Source organism: Ascidiella aspersa, chromosome 3 (genome assembly GCF_963924565.1).
Source record: "Ascidiella aspersa chromosome 3, kaAscAspe10.2, whole genome shotgun sequence".
NCBI lineage: Eukaryota > Metazoa > Chordata > Ascidiacea > Phlebobranchia > Ascidiidae > Ascidiella > Ascidiella aspersa.
This window is the reverse complement of record NC_139449.1, coordinates 28,093,682-28,111,639: the sequence shown is the minus strand read 5'-3', so window position 1 is coordinate 28,111,639 and position 17,958 is coordinate 28,093,682. Positions and strand designations below refer to the sequence as shown.

General features: G+C 34.4%; 2 protein-coding genes across 2 annotated transcripts; both read left to right on the top strand.

Annotated features, from left to right (window-relative positions):
- The first annotated feature begins 3,151 nt into the window (after positions 1 to 3,151).
- LOC146161328 (dynactin subunit 5-like) lies at positions 3,152 to 5,209 on the top strand. Its single transcript, XM_083384133.1, has one exon. It carries the CDS (start codon positions 3,213 to 3,215, stop codon positions 3,756 to 3,758), a length of 546 nt encoding a protein of 181 aa, XP_083240259.1. The 5' UTR covers positions 3,152 to 3,212; the 3' UTR covers positions 3,759 to 5,209.
- A 4,753-nt stretch (positions 5,210 to 9,962) lies between these two features.
- LOC146161327 (nucleoporin Nup37-like) lies at positions 9,963 to 17,953 on the top strand. Its single transcript, XM_083384400.1, has 11 exons — positions 9,963 to 10,243; positions 10,751 to 10,884; positions 12,624 to 12,810; positions 12,954 to 13,161; positions 13,394 to 13,529; positions 13,852 to 13,934; positions 14,431 to 14,531; positions 14,932 to 15,077; positions 15,323 to 15,526; positions 16,935 to 17,075; positions 17,379 to 17,953. The coding sequence occupies exons 1-11, from the start codon at positions 10,036 to 10,038 to the stop codon at positions 17,490 to 17,492; spliced, it is 1,662 nt and encodes a 553-aa protein (XP_083240526.1). The 5' UTR covers positions 9,963 to 10,035; the 3' UTR covers positions 17,493 to 17,953.
- The last annotated feature ends 5 nt before the right edge of the window (positions 17,954 to 17,958 follow it).

Sequence of the window (17,958 nt, the reverse complement as noted above, 5' to 3'; positions counted from 1 at the left end):
GATGCCTAAGACATATCGATTACAACTCCTGATAATACAATTTTCACTGAATCAACCTATATCGATTTTCACTGAAATTTGTAATAAGTCTTTCGCAATTTGAAAGGTGCTGTACTTATGTAAAACGTTCAGATCTAACAACGATGGCCAGTCGAGGCAACGCTGTTCCATCCGAGTCAAACACCTTACAATCTAAACCTGATGTTAACGAATCAAGTGCGAACAACGTAACTTATTTCTGCGACAGAGCGACAAAGAGTTGTCTTGGTAAAGTACCTCTTTTCGAAATCTTCTTTTTATATATTTTTGTTTATAAATGTGCACGTTTAATTGCCACGTACGCTTGACAGCGCTTGACGCGAAATAAGTGATAAGAACAAACCGCGAAAAATGACTTTAAAGGCATCCAAATAAAATAACGCTGTCAAACCGCATTATAAATATCATCGCAGAGAAAGCGCGTTTTTTAGTTATATAATTTCGATATAGGCACAATGAGGGCGCGGCTTGTTTTAGATAAATATTGTGTCTGTCATGTGTAAATAGATGCAACAAAAATCGTGAGCTAAACATATCGGTCTTGTTTTAACACCACCACGTAGGAAAACCCCCAAATTTTGTTAATCACACTTTTGTTGAACTTTCAGGCTCTATTCTCGTAACGCAGCGGTTATTTTCCGTCTATATTCTAGTTATTTCGCTAAACTTTGCTGATCGTACCATGACGATGCGTCCCGTATAACCGCGACTCGCGATATGACGCAATTTGACGCTTTCACTTCTGTCGCTTTCGAAAACGTTTTTCGATATGCAGACAGCGGAATTGAGATGCGGAAGAAATACAAAACGGATGCAATGTGGTGAAAACCTTAAAGTGTATATAGGGCCTGAAACTATGACAGCCAGGAAATTCATCACCGATTGTGGGAAAGTTTTACACGGGGCAAAAAAATTGGGCGCATATTGGTTATCAAACACTTGGTAAACTGTAGCAAAGGAGGCACACACTATTATGTCCCGTGTACAATCTTTTAGTTTTATACATATTTAATAAAAAAAATCATCAAATCATATTTAGCACTTAGATCCTTTAAACTTGGCTTCGGCACTCGATCGTTGCACCTTTGACGAACAACTTTCGGCTCTAATTTTTTTCAACTTAATTTTTGTGATTTCGTTTCCGGATCGGCTTGTCAATACAAATTCGCTCCCATAACGACGTCACAATAACCTTTATCGTTTCCCTGATGGATTTTTGGTGACGCGCTTCGCCCATGGATCGAGATTTCGCCAGCCTATTTCTGCGTATAAAATGCGTCAACTAAACATGATTGCGCCCAAAACCCAAAATCGTTTCACGCCACATAAATCAAACGCCAATGGGGAAGGCGCCCAACACGCCAGCGTTCGTTCTAATGACTTTGCAAAAAATTCTTGAAAGATGGCTTTATTAGTATTGCCCGTTCGCAAGTATTTTATTTCTTCTTCATTTTTTTTTTCGGGGAAAATTTCAAACTAAATTCAAATTATTGGTAAAAAAATAATAATGTTTGAGTGGTAAACTCTTTATATGCCTACCTGTTCGTTTTTACAGGCATTTGCAAAACGTTTGGCCTGCAACCAGATTTTGGAAATAATTTTTTAGATTCACAAAACAATGTAACGCCGAAGAACGTTATACGCAGTTTTATTTTGACTCACATATATGTTAACCATTTTATACGAATTTCTCTAATATATTTCAAGTACTGTTTGATTTAAAATTATTGTAGAGGATATGAAAAGTGGAAAAAAGTTTGTTTGTGTATCAATTGATCTTCGCGAATTATATTAACTCATATCGTGTCTAAATTGAATCAGTGTTTCTCTAATTCTATGTTTATTTGCGTTTTATACAGGCAAATGAGTTAGCAATGAACTTTGCCTTTTTTGTGTTTAGGTTAGGGTTTCGGAATCTTTAAAAAAATTAATAAAGCATGCTTCCTGCCCGAGAAACATTTTTCGCTGTTTGACTTAATCAACGTGTAATACAGATTTAAAAACGGAAACTGATGGGCCATTTTTTGTTGCCAGCCAAATTCTCGCGCGAATGTGCAGTTTGAAAAAGTACTAAATCTATGCCGATTGTTTGAAAAGAATTAGGATGAAAAAATATATTCGCTCAAGAAAAACTTGCCTTTATTGATTTTGACACAACCTTCGTACGGTTCGCAAACAGCTATAAAGGATTGATCTCGGTTATGTCGACTAAATTTACACCGCAAAAACGACCAGGCCAATCTCAACAAGCTAATAATATCCGACAAATTGATATAAATCAAAACTCTCCCGCCTAAAAACGAGACGTATGGTAATCCTACTCAAAGATCTCTTTTAGATGCTAAAACGTGTCTGAAATCATAATGGGACAAAATAATTATTATAATTATAATAAAGGAATAAAAGACACATGTAAAACAGCATTAAACAATTTTAGACCCATAGTCGCATTGCGATTTACCTTCATTAATAAACCATTGCGATAGTATAGCCTATAAAGCAGGGGTCGGCAATCTACGGCCCGCGATCCGGTACGCCAGTAAAAATCAGCCGGCCTGATATTTTACAAGCTGGACACAAGGCCATGTCTTATATTTTTAACTATGTTAACTATACGAAAACGCAAAAACATTTCGCGCTTTGCGCGCATCGTATTTGTCTTAAAGAGTATTTTTTTCTTTTTTTGAGAGAGACTTTCGTTTTGAAAGGGCTTCTCAGACCAAAGGCGACGTGCGTATTGAAGCTATATATAAGTGGAGTGTTTCGCTGATGTATTCCATCTTTTATGATAAACATTAACACGAGTAAAAGGAATAGGTTTTATTTTATGTGCGCCCAATGTGTCACGTCTCCTTGTAAATCAAAAGATTTGCCAGTTTTTACCAAACATACGCCTTCTTTCGCGCTTCGCTAGCTATTTGGGTATAATTTGCCCAATTTCGATTGCATGAAACATTTAGGTTCTCTCCTGATAAAGTGTTACATAAAAATACTTGAAAGCCACACGTTTTTATATCTTATCACCAAATATTCCGGTTTGTCATTTTTCATGGGATGGTTTCCGCCACTAGAGGGTTGCGTGAGTCAGATAAACAGTTGCAAATTTCTATGTTTCACAATGGTGGAATGCTGAATACATTTTATGGCCGAAATACAATACATGTGATATAAAAATGGATTCTGATTTTACATTTTACTCAAAAGACAAGTATATTGAAACTGCATCCGGCAACAAAGTGAGTCGACAATCTGTTTTGTGTGGAAGCCAAAATATTGTTTTAAATGGAAAAACAATTGTTCAAGACGAATGTGTAATCCGTGGCGATCTTGCCAATGTACGGATTGGAAGAAACTGTATTGTTAAAAGTAGAGCCATTATAAGACCACCATTTAAGAAATTTAACAAAGGTGTTGCCTTCTTTCCGTGTATGATTGGAAATCATGTGGTTATCGAAGAAAATGCAGTTATTAATGCTGCACAAATTGGTTCATATGTTCACATTGGTAAAAATTGCAACATTGGAAGAAGGTGTATATTGAAAGATTGCTGCCAGATTGCTGACAATACAGTTGTTCCACCAGAAACTGTTATACCACCTTTTACATTATGGAGTGGATCTCCAGCCAGAGTGGTAGGATTATTACCTGAATGCACTGAATATTTAATGACTGATGCAACTAAACAATTTTATGAAAGCTTTCAACCAATGATTGCTTAAGAAGCAAATATGGATTTATGGCTTATGCTTTTGTTTTTTAATGTAATCAGCAATGGAATGTAGAATTTTATTTAGGTAAAAAATAAAAACATTTTTTAAATGTGACAAGTCTTAAAAATTGCCAATTTCTACGAACATTGCTAACTGCTATTTAGCAGAATTTTTTGGGCTGTTTTTTTGCCGTATGTATTATGAAATATATATATATGTGAAATTGTGGGTTGATAAGATATGTTCTCATCACTTAAAAGTGTTTAAAGCCTAAAAAACAAACAGTGATTAGGGTAAATAAATCTCTGTTTAATGCAGCGAACAATTGGACATAAATAGGTGTGCTCTAATTAACAAAACTTTTGTGTTAAACGTTCACACTCACAAACATATACATATATAGTATAAAAAGGAAGTTGCCTGCAACAGGTCACAATATAACCTACTAAAAAGTAAGTCGCTATTTGCATCACTGTTTTTTAGAACTTAAAGTACCTTCTATACAAAGGACGATATTTATAAGTTCGCTAGACCGGAGATATTTCACCTAAAATGACTCCAGTGGCAAGATCTTTAATGCACTCGGGCTGGGAACCCTACAAGTGATATCAACTTTTTTACAGTCCCAATATTATCGCTAATTACCAAAAACACCCAATTATTGGAACAAAAAAGCACACCTGTATTTATTTATGTATATTGCCACAAAACTATTTATAAAAAATTGTATTTGTTGTTTTATTGTGCTTGTTTTTTTTTATTGCCATTTGTTGTTTTGTTGTGCTTGAAAAAAATATAAAGATCTTTTACAATGGTTATCCATTGTGTTTAGCTATGTGTTTTTGTGCTTTGTTTTTGTAGAATCTTTTGTGAAGCTAATTATTCGTTTTGAGTTCACTTTAAAGTGTAAATAATTAGTTTTTATTTGTAATTTCTTTTTATACTGCTAGCGAGAAGTTCTTAAACATGGACTGTTACAACTTTAATTTTGTACTTGTAGTTGTACTGTTACAACTTTTTTGTAAAATAGGGTTTAGGTTAAAACCATGAAGCATTCTTTTACAATTTTAAATCGTAAATAGAATATAATTACAATATTTAAGGCCATCTAGTTGTGAACAAAGCTGAAACAAGCATTTTTATGAGCAAATATTGTAGTTTTTGGTAGTACTGCTGTTTTTTAAACTCTAACTTTGCATTTGAAACTCTTCCTATTCTGTTTGAATGTTAGTGGGATGAAATTTCGCGACATTACGCATATTAAATGACAATAATATGAAATATTTTCAACAATAATATTTTTAAATATTTCTTCTTTATATGGCATTATGAGGTTTGTGGAAGTATCTTCATAAAATTTTGTTTGATTGCAAATGAATTGGGCTAGTGACAGGCGTTCAAAAGTTACCGCGATCGCGTATGAATATTGGTACCTTTATCAACAATAAAAGAGCATGCCCTCAATATTCACCGAATAATGTGTGGTATCGTTGAAAAGGTGTGATCAAGGGCTACACGAATTATTTGGTCTCCTGGTAAGCAAATTAATTTTGGGCCTATTTTGCTGGGATGAAAATGTGCGATATTACGCATACCGTATTAAATATTTAATATCAAATATTTTCAACAAAAGTATTTTTAAATATTACTTCTTTCTATGACATTATAAGGTTTGTGGAAGTGTCTTGATAAAATTTGGCTTGATTGCAATTTGAATTGGGTGGCAGGCGTTTAAAAAGTACCGCGATCGCTTATGAATGTTAGTATTGGTCATCGACGATAAAAGCGCATGACCTCAATATTTACCGAGTCATGTGTGGCATCGTTGGAAAGTTTCGAATAAGGGCTGCACGAATTATTTGGTCTCCTTGCAAGCAACTTATTTTTTCTTGGAAATTATGGCAAGTAATAAGATGTGTTTTAATTGGGGAAATATAGATCAGCGGTTCTTACAAGGCGCCAACCAATTCTTAGTGAAGCGCGAGATCTACTCTAATATATATTAGGCTACTTTTTATAATGATTTTATTGGGTTAATGTTGCGTTTGTTTGTTGTTAATTCTGTTTTAATGCTGTCCTATGCTTTACATCAAAATTACACATGTTGTCGCTAATAAAAGAACTGTCGAAAGTTTAAATTTATGGTTTTGATAAAAATGCATTTTAATTTTTGTTGTTGACAAAACAGAATGATTTCAATATATATTATTAGGTACTACGCACTAATAGTAATCGTACAAGTTAAATTTCGTATTGTCTGTTTTAGCATTGCTTATTCTATGTTAAAGTAGTATCTGTAGTTACGAGTTTTTCATAATTGAGTCATTTTGTTTAAGTTGCGACACTTTCCAACCAAATTACTACAACCAATTTTTTGAAAACCTGGGCGGTTTAACTTCTGAAATGCTCAACACGAACATAATTCCATGTTGACACACCCCTTGTTCTGTTTTCGACGGTTTCAAACTTCGTTACGCTGCTAAGCTCGTCATAAGTCGTGATTTTGGATATTTTATTGAACGGCTGTAACTTCATAAAAAAAAACCAACAGAAAATCCTAATACTGTCGTAAATATCACCATACAACACTTTTATGAAACATTTTAAGAAAATATTGCTTCTACTACACTTTTAAGAAACTCCATCTCGAGAACAATAGAAGCTAGAGATAGCCTATTTAACTACTCGCCAAAAATACGCGCAACCATTTCATTAGTACAAAAATCGAAAAATACAATTTTGGCATTTTTGAACTTGCGTCAGTTTTTGATATTAGCGAAGATGTGCAAAAAGTAACAGAAGAAAAATGGTTCATGATTTTGCGATTTGCGAACTTTTTGACTACTATGTTTTAATAGTTTCTTGAAGAATATTTGTTACTTGATACGATCGATTTGGGCTGTGTTTAGTCAGAACAGTATGATATGATTGAAAGTGATCTAAGTTGTACGCAAGCAGGGGTTAAAGGCACCATGCCATCCTCTCAACAAACTGTGTTTTTGCCAACTTCAACAACACAACTGCAAAAATGTTTTGCGTTTTACGCAAACCTAGTTTATGGATTTGTCACAAAAGCGCCGGGGAACGCAGACTTTTTGCGAATTTTGTGATAGGTCTGCTATATTAAAGTTTACTTGATTCAACAAATTCAACACACTTTTTTCGCGCTTTGCGCGATTAAGATTTAACTTTTGTATAGTGTGTTTTCACTAATATGTAATCTGAAAATACCGACTTGTTTATGGTATGTTAATTATTTAAAGTTTAAGGGATCACAAGGAATAGGGAGATTACCAAAGGGGTGCGTGGTAGCAAAAAGGTTAAGAACCACTGATATAGAGCATTCTTTTATCTTTGAGTAAAAAAAAAAATTCGAAAAGTTCACGACAAATATGTTTATTTTGCCGTTAAAATATTTTCGAAAATTTTGAGTGTTGGCTAGCTTCTGGTTCTACAAGCCCTTTGCGAACACTGGTCACGTGCATTGTTATGTCAAGTTAGGCAACGAAGTTGGTTTAATGGGAAAACTACTCCCTATCGCTACAGGCATACGTTTACAGTGCAATGTTCGCAATACAAAGTACTCCCGGAAATTTGAAGGTCCACTTTTTTATCTTTGTTGCACCCGGTCAACCGGATTTTCCCCGAGATCTTCCATACTTTCCAGACTGGAAAAATCAGTCTTCGAAGCGGGAAATGAAATACGGCGAAAACTACAAACATTTATGGCCAGGGCGGTTTGAAAAAAGCAGGGAGTTGAATCGTTTGACTTTTCCGGTTCAGGTTCGGTTCGGGTTCAAGGATTTTTTCGGAATCCGGTTCAGTTCCGGTTTCGGTTCGGAGGAATTAAAAAGTTCCGGTTCAGCTCCGGTTCAACCATCGTTATTTCAAAACCGGTTCATAAAGTTCCAGACACAATATAATTTACGTTAAATCTCAAAATGTGGGTCGATAAATGTAGAGAATAATCTTTGAATTGTAAGTCATTTATTCCAAGTTACGTGACTTATAGCAACCATTATTGAAATATCTAAAAAATAAACGATTTTTTCATTCAATATTCATATTTTTTTATAAAATTTCGAACATGGCGTAACTTGACTCTGCAAAATAAAAGTTGTGACGTCATACAGGAGCGAACCGCTTTTATTTACAGGCTCGGGTTCGGTTAAGGTTCAGGTACTTTCAAATTATTCGGTTCAGTTCCGGTTCGGCTCCTTAAAATATTATAAATTGCGGTTCAGGTTCGGTTACGGTTCGGAAAAAATTGACCCAAAACCGGTTCATAAAGTTCCGGTTCGGTTCCGGTTCGACTCCCTGGAAAAAAGCAACATTCACATAGTTGTACTTGCGATAAAAAAAACAAATGTTGCGATAGGGGTAAATTAAGAGTCTCAACATGTCGCCCTTATTGACTGAATTATCGAACAAATAGTGCTAGGACCCAGGGTCAGCATCTTCGCCACTGTAAACATTTACGACTTCATCTCAGTTTGGTCCATGTGCAGGGTTGCCAGATGGCAAAAATAAAAACGCCAAACTTAACTCAAAAAAAGACAAAAAAATCCAAATCTACTACAAACTCTAACAAGCCTATGCTTTTCCTTAAATTATTAAAAAAATGCAACAAATAGTCATGCTGGATTGCTGGTACATTGAATTTCTCTTTTTGAGGCAATTTTACTTAATTTTTTCTTTTTTTTGTAAATTTTTTTTTTGAAATTTTTCTCTTTTTGTGTTAATTTGATCTATTCTTAACATAACACTCATATACTTTTTTAATAAACCAAAAAAAGGCCCAATTTTATTTGGATTTTTTTGGAAAAAAAACAACAAACAAAGAGAAAAAATATGGCTTTAAAAATCCTTACTGGGAACCCTTTCCATGCGCCCCTAGTGAGTAATTTCATTTTTCACGCTTGACAAGGCGAATTTCATGCACGATAAAATTTGTTCACGCATGGCCGAATCATGTGTGTAAATTGTCAATTCAAAACATTATTGTTCTATAAAAATTACTATTAAATAATCTTGTAAATATTCTTTTATTTCATGTTTTTTTATTAATCAAGATTTTTTGTGTATCTGAACCGATATGTAAAGTATTTACGGGCGCTGGTCTAGAATCCTAATTCATTTTCGTCGAGGGGTTTATTATGGCGCGGGACCAGAATTCTACCACTTTTTTTTCAAGGTTTATAATTGCTAACATTATTTGGGTTGGGGTGTTTGGGTGAGTGAAGTGTTATAATATTTAGGAAGAAGCTATTTGCCCGGCTCGCCCGTTGAACGGATTTCAAACTATGCACTGCTGTAACTGGATCTGCAAAATTACAAAGCAATTTATTGCTAAAGCTGTTAACAGTCAGTGAGTAGGGCAAATTTTTGGGCGCTGGTCTAGAATCCTACCACAACGAAACACCATTTGGGTTAGGGTGCGGGTTAGCGTTTGGGTTAAGGTGGGTCAAATATTATTATTAAACAAAGAATATAATAATACTTGACCCACCCACACCCGAACGCTAACCCGCACCCTAACTCAAATTTTGTGCCTTGATTTTAGAACTGTGGTAGGATTCTAGACCAGCGCCAATTTTTGGGCTCTTTCGTTTTGATAAGTAGAAAGTAACGCAAAATAAATAAATAAAAAGGTAACGCCTACAAATTATGCTCATTGGAATCCTACCGCAACATACATTATTTAGGTTAGGGTGCGGGTTAGCTTGTGGGTTTGTGTCGGTTAAGCACTATTATTAATATTAATACTTGACCCACCAACACCCAAACACTAACTGAAATATTGCGAGAAAGCATAATTTGTAGACAGTACCTTTTTATTTTTTTACATATCAAATTAAAAGAGCCGCCAAATTTTTCGGTAACATGATGGAAAAACTTCGCCTGGTCTACATCTACAATCCTACTACAACAAACATTATTTGGGTTTTTTGCCAGGATCACTTGTTTGTGCTCGTAACCCGTTAGTCGTTTGAACTACTTTTTGGGCTGGATAAATAGCCTCCTTCATTTGAAATTCCAAACCAGAAAATAACACTTAAAACGACTCAATAGCAGAGTTTCGCATAAAATTAGCAAATAATTAAATGCACTTGTGCATTTTGTAAAAAATTTAAATTGTGTTTGTGAGCCGGGTTCGCCATCTCTGATCTAGGTGAACAGTAAAAATAAATTTGTTTACATCCTGATGTGACTTAGTAGCCGGTTGCATTTGTTGTTATAGGATTCACTGGCTTGTACACAAAAATCTGTCTAGGACAACTAAACAATGGTGCATACTGAATACCGAAAGTGCTCCATACCAGCCCCTTCACTTATTAATGTTGTTGAGTTTTGTCCATTTGAAACAGCATCTACTCTTATTGCGTTTGCCACCACAACAAACCTCAACATTCGATCAGTGACGTTTAGTGAGCCTGGTGAAGTGTTTAAGGCTGATGTATCGCAAGATCACGCATTTAGTCTCAGCTATACAGGTATAAAATTTACAAGCTGGATTATAACTTGAGTATAATTGTTGAATGCCGTATAGCATATATAATTGACAAATCTATAATTGTAGCATTTAGCCTACTTTTACGTCACTATACACGTGACCATTGTCCACTGATGTGTGACCGCCACGCCTAGCGAATTTCTTTTCCGCATTTGACTATTCATTCTACTATATACGTCTTACTAATAGCGGCTTGAATCACCGCTCTGTTTATCGCTGTATTTCTGAGATTTGTGAATATACTCTAAGAGCAACTATCTACTGAGTGGATTGTCTTTGCTTAGAGTACAAGAAGTTAAGGACAGGTATTCTAGCGGCCTGCTCCTTTGGAGTCGGATTAAGAACTTGTAAGAGACTAAGGCAGCTGTCGGCCCTCGTCTACAGGGTCAGCAGCCTTCTTATAGCTCCCTACGAACCCTCCACGCTTCAATAATTGTCTTTTATATTGAGTATTTAAAAAGTTGATGATTTATAATTTTTTTTGCAGGAATTGAGTGTATTTCATGGTCAGCAAACAGCAACACAAAATACCTTCCGAGATGTGCCAAAGTTGCCTTTGGAACTGATAATGGACATGTTTGCGTTGTGTCAACTGATTTTAAGGAAGATATTAACACTCTGGTGCGTGTTTAGTTGTATATCATAAAACGTCATAAAATAATCTTTGTATTGCGCGATCTCACATAAATTGGTGTGATTATCGGCAATAAACAACAAATCGCATAGTTAGTTTAACCGAGCATAAAATAACTTAATATCACTGTAGGGCATTGTAGTATTTCTCCTGATATAGTTGCAAGTTTGTATTCTATAGGTCTCATAGTAACATTATTTGGGTCATAGACCTCACCGTTGTAGCGCACCAGATGAGTGAAACAAGTTCTAATTGTTCGGTAAACCGATATTATACTTGCAAGTTTTTATTAATAGGCCCAATAGTTGTATTATCTTAAAACAAATGTAGGATGAATTAGCTAAGCCCAAAGAGAGAATCATAATTTTTTTATATTGATTAATATATTTAACATTTACCAGCGACGCACAACCTTCCATTTTAATCTTGTTAACAATCGCCAGCAAATCTAATCCATTATTCACGTTTAAATGGAGGAAGTAGAAATGAAAAGAAATGTCAAAATATGTCAAAATAAGTCAAAATAAATGTCAAATATTTTGCATACAATGTTAATACAACCAAAATAAATATATTCCTAAATAGTTAGATATCGGCAAAATTAACAGCTGTTTAAATAAAGTTAATCCAACTAAGCCGATCCTGGGATGCCACCAGGCAAATCGAAAAACTTGTAACTTGATAGTTGCTACCTAATATTTATATTAGTTTCTTTTTCAATTTTGCAACTATTCCCTTGAAGAAATGAATGTTTTGTTATGAATTCCAGTTAATTTAGTGAATATCTAAATACTATTTTGTGTACTTTCTTTTGTGTCTTAACTAGGGATGTTCAAACTAGAATCCCAAGGTATTCTAGAATAATAGGTTTCGAATCTAGAATAACGAATCCAGAATAGCGAATCCTAGTATATTTTTATTAAATTATTTAACCTCGATTTTCTTTGGGGGAGGGATTAATCTTAATATACCCTACTTGAAGCAGTTGTGTAAACTGTAATACTGTTCAAAACTTTATATTATGCCAAATGCCAATAATATAGTAAGTACAATGCAACTTTGTAACTGCACAATGAACTCTTTAGCAATTCGGTCTTGTTTTTTAAAACATTGTTGGGTCTTAGTGCTTCTTTTTTAACTAACATCATCTGTTATGCAGTCAAATAATGTACTGCAAAGAATACAAAGTTACTATTAACATAACGAATACTTGACAATTACACTGTGCATAACTGCATAACCTCGCTGAATATTGGCCTAAAGTTGATTTTAAGTAACCCTATAGTGCATTTTGTTGGCGGGCAGTATGTTTTACAATGTAATATTACTTTTGCAATTAACGCTATTAGAGAAATTGCGAAATACGCACCTGGCATTACACGTTAGTCGCTGGCCAATAACGCTTCATTGACACTTAATTGTTGGACGAAGGTTATCGCAAGACGCGTAATTATTCGTCTGAAAAAACGCTGAAACTGCACTACAAGGCTGCATTTAAAGCAAGCACTATAAATGTGTCGCCGCAGCGACAGGCCTTAATTGAAACTTGCCACTCGCGTATGTACAATTAGGCACAACGATCGACGGTAAAACATTAAATTATATCGGTTCCAATTACCCAAAATAAACGACAGAATTGGATTTGAATCCCATCTGGATTTGATTCCAAGGATTCCATATTCTACTTTGAACATCCCTAGTCTTAACATAATTTAATATGTTTCAGACATTGAATGGGCATAGGCGTAGTGTGAATGCAGTAGCGTTCAACCCAGTTGGCTATGTTCATTTACTTGCTTCATGTGGTGACGATCATACATGTAGAATATGGGACACAGAAAACAAAGTCTTATTAACAGTTCTTCCACTACAGTATGCTGGAATAGACCTATCCTGGAATGTTCAAAATGCTGGTCAGTTTTGTATTTTACAAACTTGTGAATTCTTTTACCAAAAACAGTTTTAGGAATCCAAATGTGTCATTCTTTCTCTGTACAATACATTTAACACTGTAATTTGAAATATATATATATATAAATATATATTTTTGATATAGGTAAACTGATGGTAGCCGAACTGTCGGGAACCATTCGATTTTATGCAATAATAGTTAATAGTGAGGAAAATTGGGAAAGCAAAAGCATGAAAGTGCTAAAATGTAATAAGGGTACCTTGGTGGCCGCAAACTGGAGTCAAATCAATCCGAACAAGATTGGTGCTGCTGTTGGTAATCAATATGTAATTTGGGACTTGTCTAAAAGTGGGTAAGTAAAATCAAATAAATTCTTTACGTATTTACAGAATTTCTGAATAAATATAATGATAAGATTTAATTGCATCAAGATCGATACGGCTTATATAGTTATTTGAATTTTTAGGTTTTAGTTTTAATTATGTAAGGTTTACTATATTACTTGTGATCCAATCTATATATAACTGATGTAATATGATCAAATTTGACTGAATTACTATTTTTATTCGTTTTGATTTTTCTAGTCTTCCAGATGAACTCCGTCAGTGTCATTCTGGTGGAACAACTACTTTTCGCTGGTCAAATTTTGATCATGATGTTTTTCTAACCCAAGGCAGGCCAAAACATGGCCTTAAAGTCCATCGCTTTGGCCACAGGGAGGTAGCTCTTTTTCCTCTAATTTGTGTTTTTTTCCACCTCCATAAACCTTTTAAATCCCAATATAATAACAAACCAGTTCATAATGTGAACTTAAGTTAGGTGCAGTTGTGAATTTTAGGGAATGATAGAGGTTTCTGATGTAAAATAGGTTAGAGATTTAATTTGTAACAATTTTTATGTAAGTTATTTATAGTTAATTAAAGTGTTCTATTTATACCTAGAAAATAAATACATTTGACTCTTTTTAACACTTCTTAGCCAACTCAAACTCCAAATCACCAGCATTTTGACACTTATAGAAAGTCCTTTAAATTATCTTTAGATTTTACTACATGAAGTAAAAAGTGTGGGAAGTGGAATAAGCTGGCATTGCAAGTTGCCTTTGATTGCTGTGGCTGACAATGGGTGTGTTGAATTCATAGATTTGACAACACAAGTTGCAACGTGACATTACCTTCTGCACTGAAATTTCTATTATATTGCTTTACTGACCATTGCAAATTGAAAACATGTCAACCCATGCGTGACATGTGTTTGTATTCTTTCCCTTCCATTATATTATCTTTCTATACATCTACTACAAATATCTTCCAAAACATTTTGTTGTGTGTTTGTTGATATTTTCTGGCAATATGAGATAGTAGCTTAATTTCTGCCAGAAGCTGGTCTTTGGAAAATTTATTATTAATCATTCTTGTTTACTGCATGTAAAGTAAATCCTGCCTAATCTTTTATTGTGAATAACACCCACTTTGCAGTGATGATGTTTTACAAGTTATACTTTGACATGTATTTTACAGTTTATTTGTAAATGGTTATCTTAAGCGATGCTGTATGTTATTTATTTTTTTTTAATTCAGATTTAAAAGAAAATAGGTATGGCAAATAATAATACAATTAGGCATGTTCTTGAATCTGTTGAGGAGGTGTCAAAGACTTCTGCTGAACTAATCGTCGAAACAGCAAAAAATGCCATATCAGAGCGTGGGATATTTACTTTAGGTAAACTTAATTTAGTCAATATACTTATTTTGGTTAATTACTCATTTTAGTTGAAATAATTATATCTCAGCTACACTATGCACTAATCTGTAATACAGTAAATCGACATCATCTTGATAAAGAAGTTTTGATACCTACTTGCCAGATTAACTGATGATGATACTAGTACATATTGGATTATCTTTATGAAGACGATGTCGATTTACTCGACCTTTTTGGCTTGGAGATTCATTATCAAGTTATTATATCTCCATGTTGAATTCATAGATTACTAAAGAAAGTTTTAAATAAAAAACAGTAATAATGGAATATTCTTTTAGCCAACATGTAAATTATGGCCCAAATTACAAATGTATATAGGTGCTACTCTCATAATAATTGGTTTTACTATTTTGATTAGGTGTTTCCGGTGGGAGCATTATTAACATTCTTGCCAGTCGTTTATCTAGCAACCCAGATGTTGATTGGAATAAATGGAAGGTTTACTTCTGTGATGAACGATTGTCTCATTTCTCCAGTGAAGACAGTACTTATGGACAGTTTAAGGTTGGCATGAAAAGTATTAATTAAGCCTCAATTATACCAGCCCCATCTGATACTATATGCTAATTTGTATATTGATCTGACAACCGTTTTTCAAAATATAAAACATTGTATTTGCTTGAAAACCCTGGTTACAGGTCTATATTAAGTATGTGGTTGGTTCTGGAAATTAACTATCGTCGACAATTAATGTGAAATGAAACACAGCACATTATTAAAATCCAACGCTGTGTTGCTGCATATTTTAGACCAAGTTGATTGACAAGGTGGGGTGCCATGAAGCATGGGTGCCTATAAACCCTGACCTACCAGTGCTGGAATGTGCAGAGGACTATGAGACAAAACTCAGGAAACAGTTTAAGGGCAAGTGGCCGGAGTTTGATCTTCTACTTCTTGGAATGGGCCCTGATGGACACACATGCTCCCTCTTTCCTGGTCATCATTTGCTTAAGGTTTGCTGGCTTTATTTTATCTTTTATAGTCCATACAAAAAAAATGGTTCAATTGTTTGAATGAGTGTTAGTGTTTTTTTCTTGAACTAAGGTGGTGTGATATGGTAGCAATTGTGTTTAAAACCAATACCAGTAATTTATTTTTTATAAAATTAAATTTACTAATTAGTTGAAGTTTTAACTATATGCGCCGAACGTGGGTGTGCAGAGCGTTTTGTGACGCCCTGGATTTCTTGCAGGGCGTCAAAACGCCCTGGAATTCGCTGTGCAACTTCACTTCTGTGAACACTATATTACAGCTAGTGCAATGAACACCACAAGTAGCACAATCGTGGTTCACTAACAGTATGCGCAACTTTCCTGAGTTACGCGGGGAGAAGTACCTTCTGCGAAAGTGTTCGTTCGGACCTTTTAATAAACCGAAGCGGCGCTGAAAATACGAAATACCAGGTCTCGCTAATGTAGATCATGCTTAAGCTGATAAGATATTTGTGTTTAGTGAAAAATTTTCTGTAATAAAGATGCGTCAAGCCAATTACCGAGGCTAAAATAGACAAGTGTCAACTGTTAACCTATTTCCTAACTTTTCAACGCCGTATAACTCTGTGCTTCGTCTACCGTCACAATTCCTACTGTTTAATATGCTGAGACGTTTGGTCACTCAAATCAATAAATAAACGTAATATTCCGAACATAAGCTTTTAAACGTCAAACACATATAAAAATCCTCGTTCAATAATGCTGATTCCTCTCGCTCAAGTCTCTTTAACTTTTAATATCGGCATAGCCCAAAAAATTTGCCCTCGTTTCGCTAGCACCTTCTGCGCGTATGCTAAGAACACTGCTCAAAGTAGATTGGCACTAACCTTTGTTCTTCATCATTTTAATACAGGACAAAGCACGTATTAGCTTTAATTACAATTAATTCTGACGAAATACAGGAGATATAACTCATGTTTTAAAACATAATACACGGAATCGCAAAATGGATTAGCGAGACCTGCTATGTTTTGTTGGTAATGAGCGGTGGCGTATTGAGGGCCGCAACTAAACTATAGAGTAGCTTAAGCAAAGTAAAATTACTGAATTAGCTCTGCCTTATGAGTGAATGAAATAGTAAAATTAGTAATTGTATACTGTTGAACTAAAATATCTTTCTGTATATTTTGCTGCTAGCATTTTTTCCAATGAGATTTTAGAGAACAAGATTGTTGTAAAGTATTCTTAACTTTTAAGCATTTTGTTACCTAAATTATAAAATTTGGTAAAGAGTCATATTCTCGTTGAAAAAATATGACTTACAAATTTGAATGCCAGTTGTTCTGCATATTAAATAAATGCATATTTCAAATAAAATGGTCCCCACCCCCCTTGCTTTTCAACTAAATGTTTTGTTTTCCGTATTTAGGAATCTACAAGGTGGATTGCTGCCGTTGACGACTCGCCCAAGCCTCCTCCCTGCAGAGTTACCATGACAATTCCTGTGTTGAACCACGCAAGAAATGTGGCATTTATTTCTGCTGGAAGTGGTAAAGCAGATGTAATAAAGGTAACATGTTTGTCCTTAACTGTTCTCAATAATATAAAAAATGGTATAACTCTTGTTGTTTTTGGTATTTTAATAAATGGAATCCTCAAATATTAGTATAATCGGACTTACAAACATTCAATGTGCTACATCACGTCACATGTTATTTACATGATGCAATAGTATGGGTGGCAGTGATGGAGTATTTAACATTTGTTGATAATAGTTGATATTGATTTTTATAGAGCAGTTAACTCCATGTTTATTGTTTATGTATGATACATTCCTAAAAATATAGGAAGTAAATTTTTTTTGTATCTTTAGGCAATCTTTACACCAGAATCAGATGAAACCAAACTTTTACCAGCTGCAAGAGTTCAACCACATTCTGGGAAACTACACTGGATTATGGACAAAGCTGCAGCTTCTAAGCTTTGAGGATATACATTATACAACCATTTAAACTATTTAATACATGTTATCCTATGAAATTTATCATTCATCTGTATCCATTACTTGTTCAAAATTGCTTTCTATATATTCTATGCATATTAACACATAAAATTATATGTTTTGCATTGTATATCCAGAGGGTTCAAAGTTGAAGGGCTTTTCTCTTTCTCCTTGTAATTAAAGATTTTTACTGAACGTTAGAATAGTGTCTAGGGCTTTGTTCCTGTTATTTTTTAAGTTGTAAATATAAAAAGAGTCTATACGTTGCATGTGTAAAAAATATAGGTAATGATGCAATACTTTCACAATTATTATATGGGTATCCTAACAATTGTGGCTTCTGTTGGACATAAGGACCATTTTTTATTCTGACATACAGTTTGCCATGTTGAACAATCTTTGCATTTAACTGTAAAGATATGAAATAAAGTTTATGATATACATTGCTTCA

Excerpts from the sequence above, each read along its gene's own strand:
- LOC146161327 (XM_083384400.1), top strand. The coding sequence starts at position 10,036 with ATGGTGCATACTGAATACCGAAAGTGCTCCATACCAGCCCCTTCACTT. Across the intron at positions 10,885-12,623 it reads AGGAAGATATTAACACTCTG|ACATTGAATGGGCATAGGCG; the intron begins GTGCGTGTTTAG and ends AATATGTTTCAG. Across the intron at positions 13,162-13,393 it reads TGGGACTTGTCTAAAAGTGG|TCTTCCAGATGAACTCCGTC; the intron begins GTAAGTAAAATC and ends TGATTTTTCTAG.
- LOC146161328 (XM_083384133.1), top strand. The coding sequence starts at position 3,213 with ATGGATTCTGATTTTACATTTTACTCAAAAGACAAGTATATTGAAACT.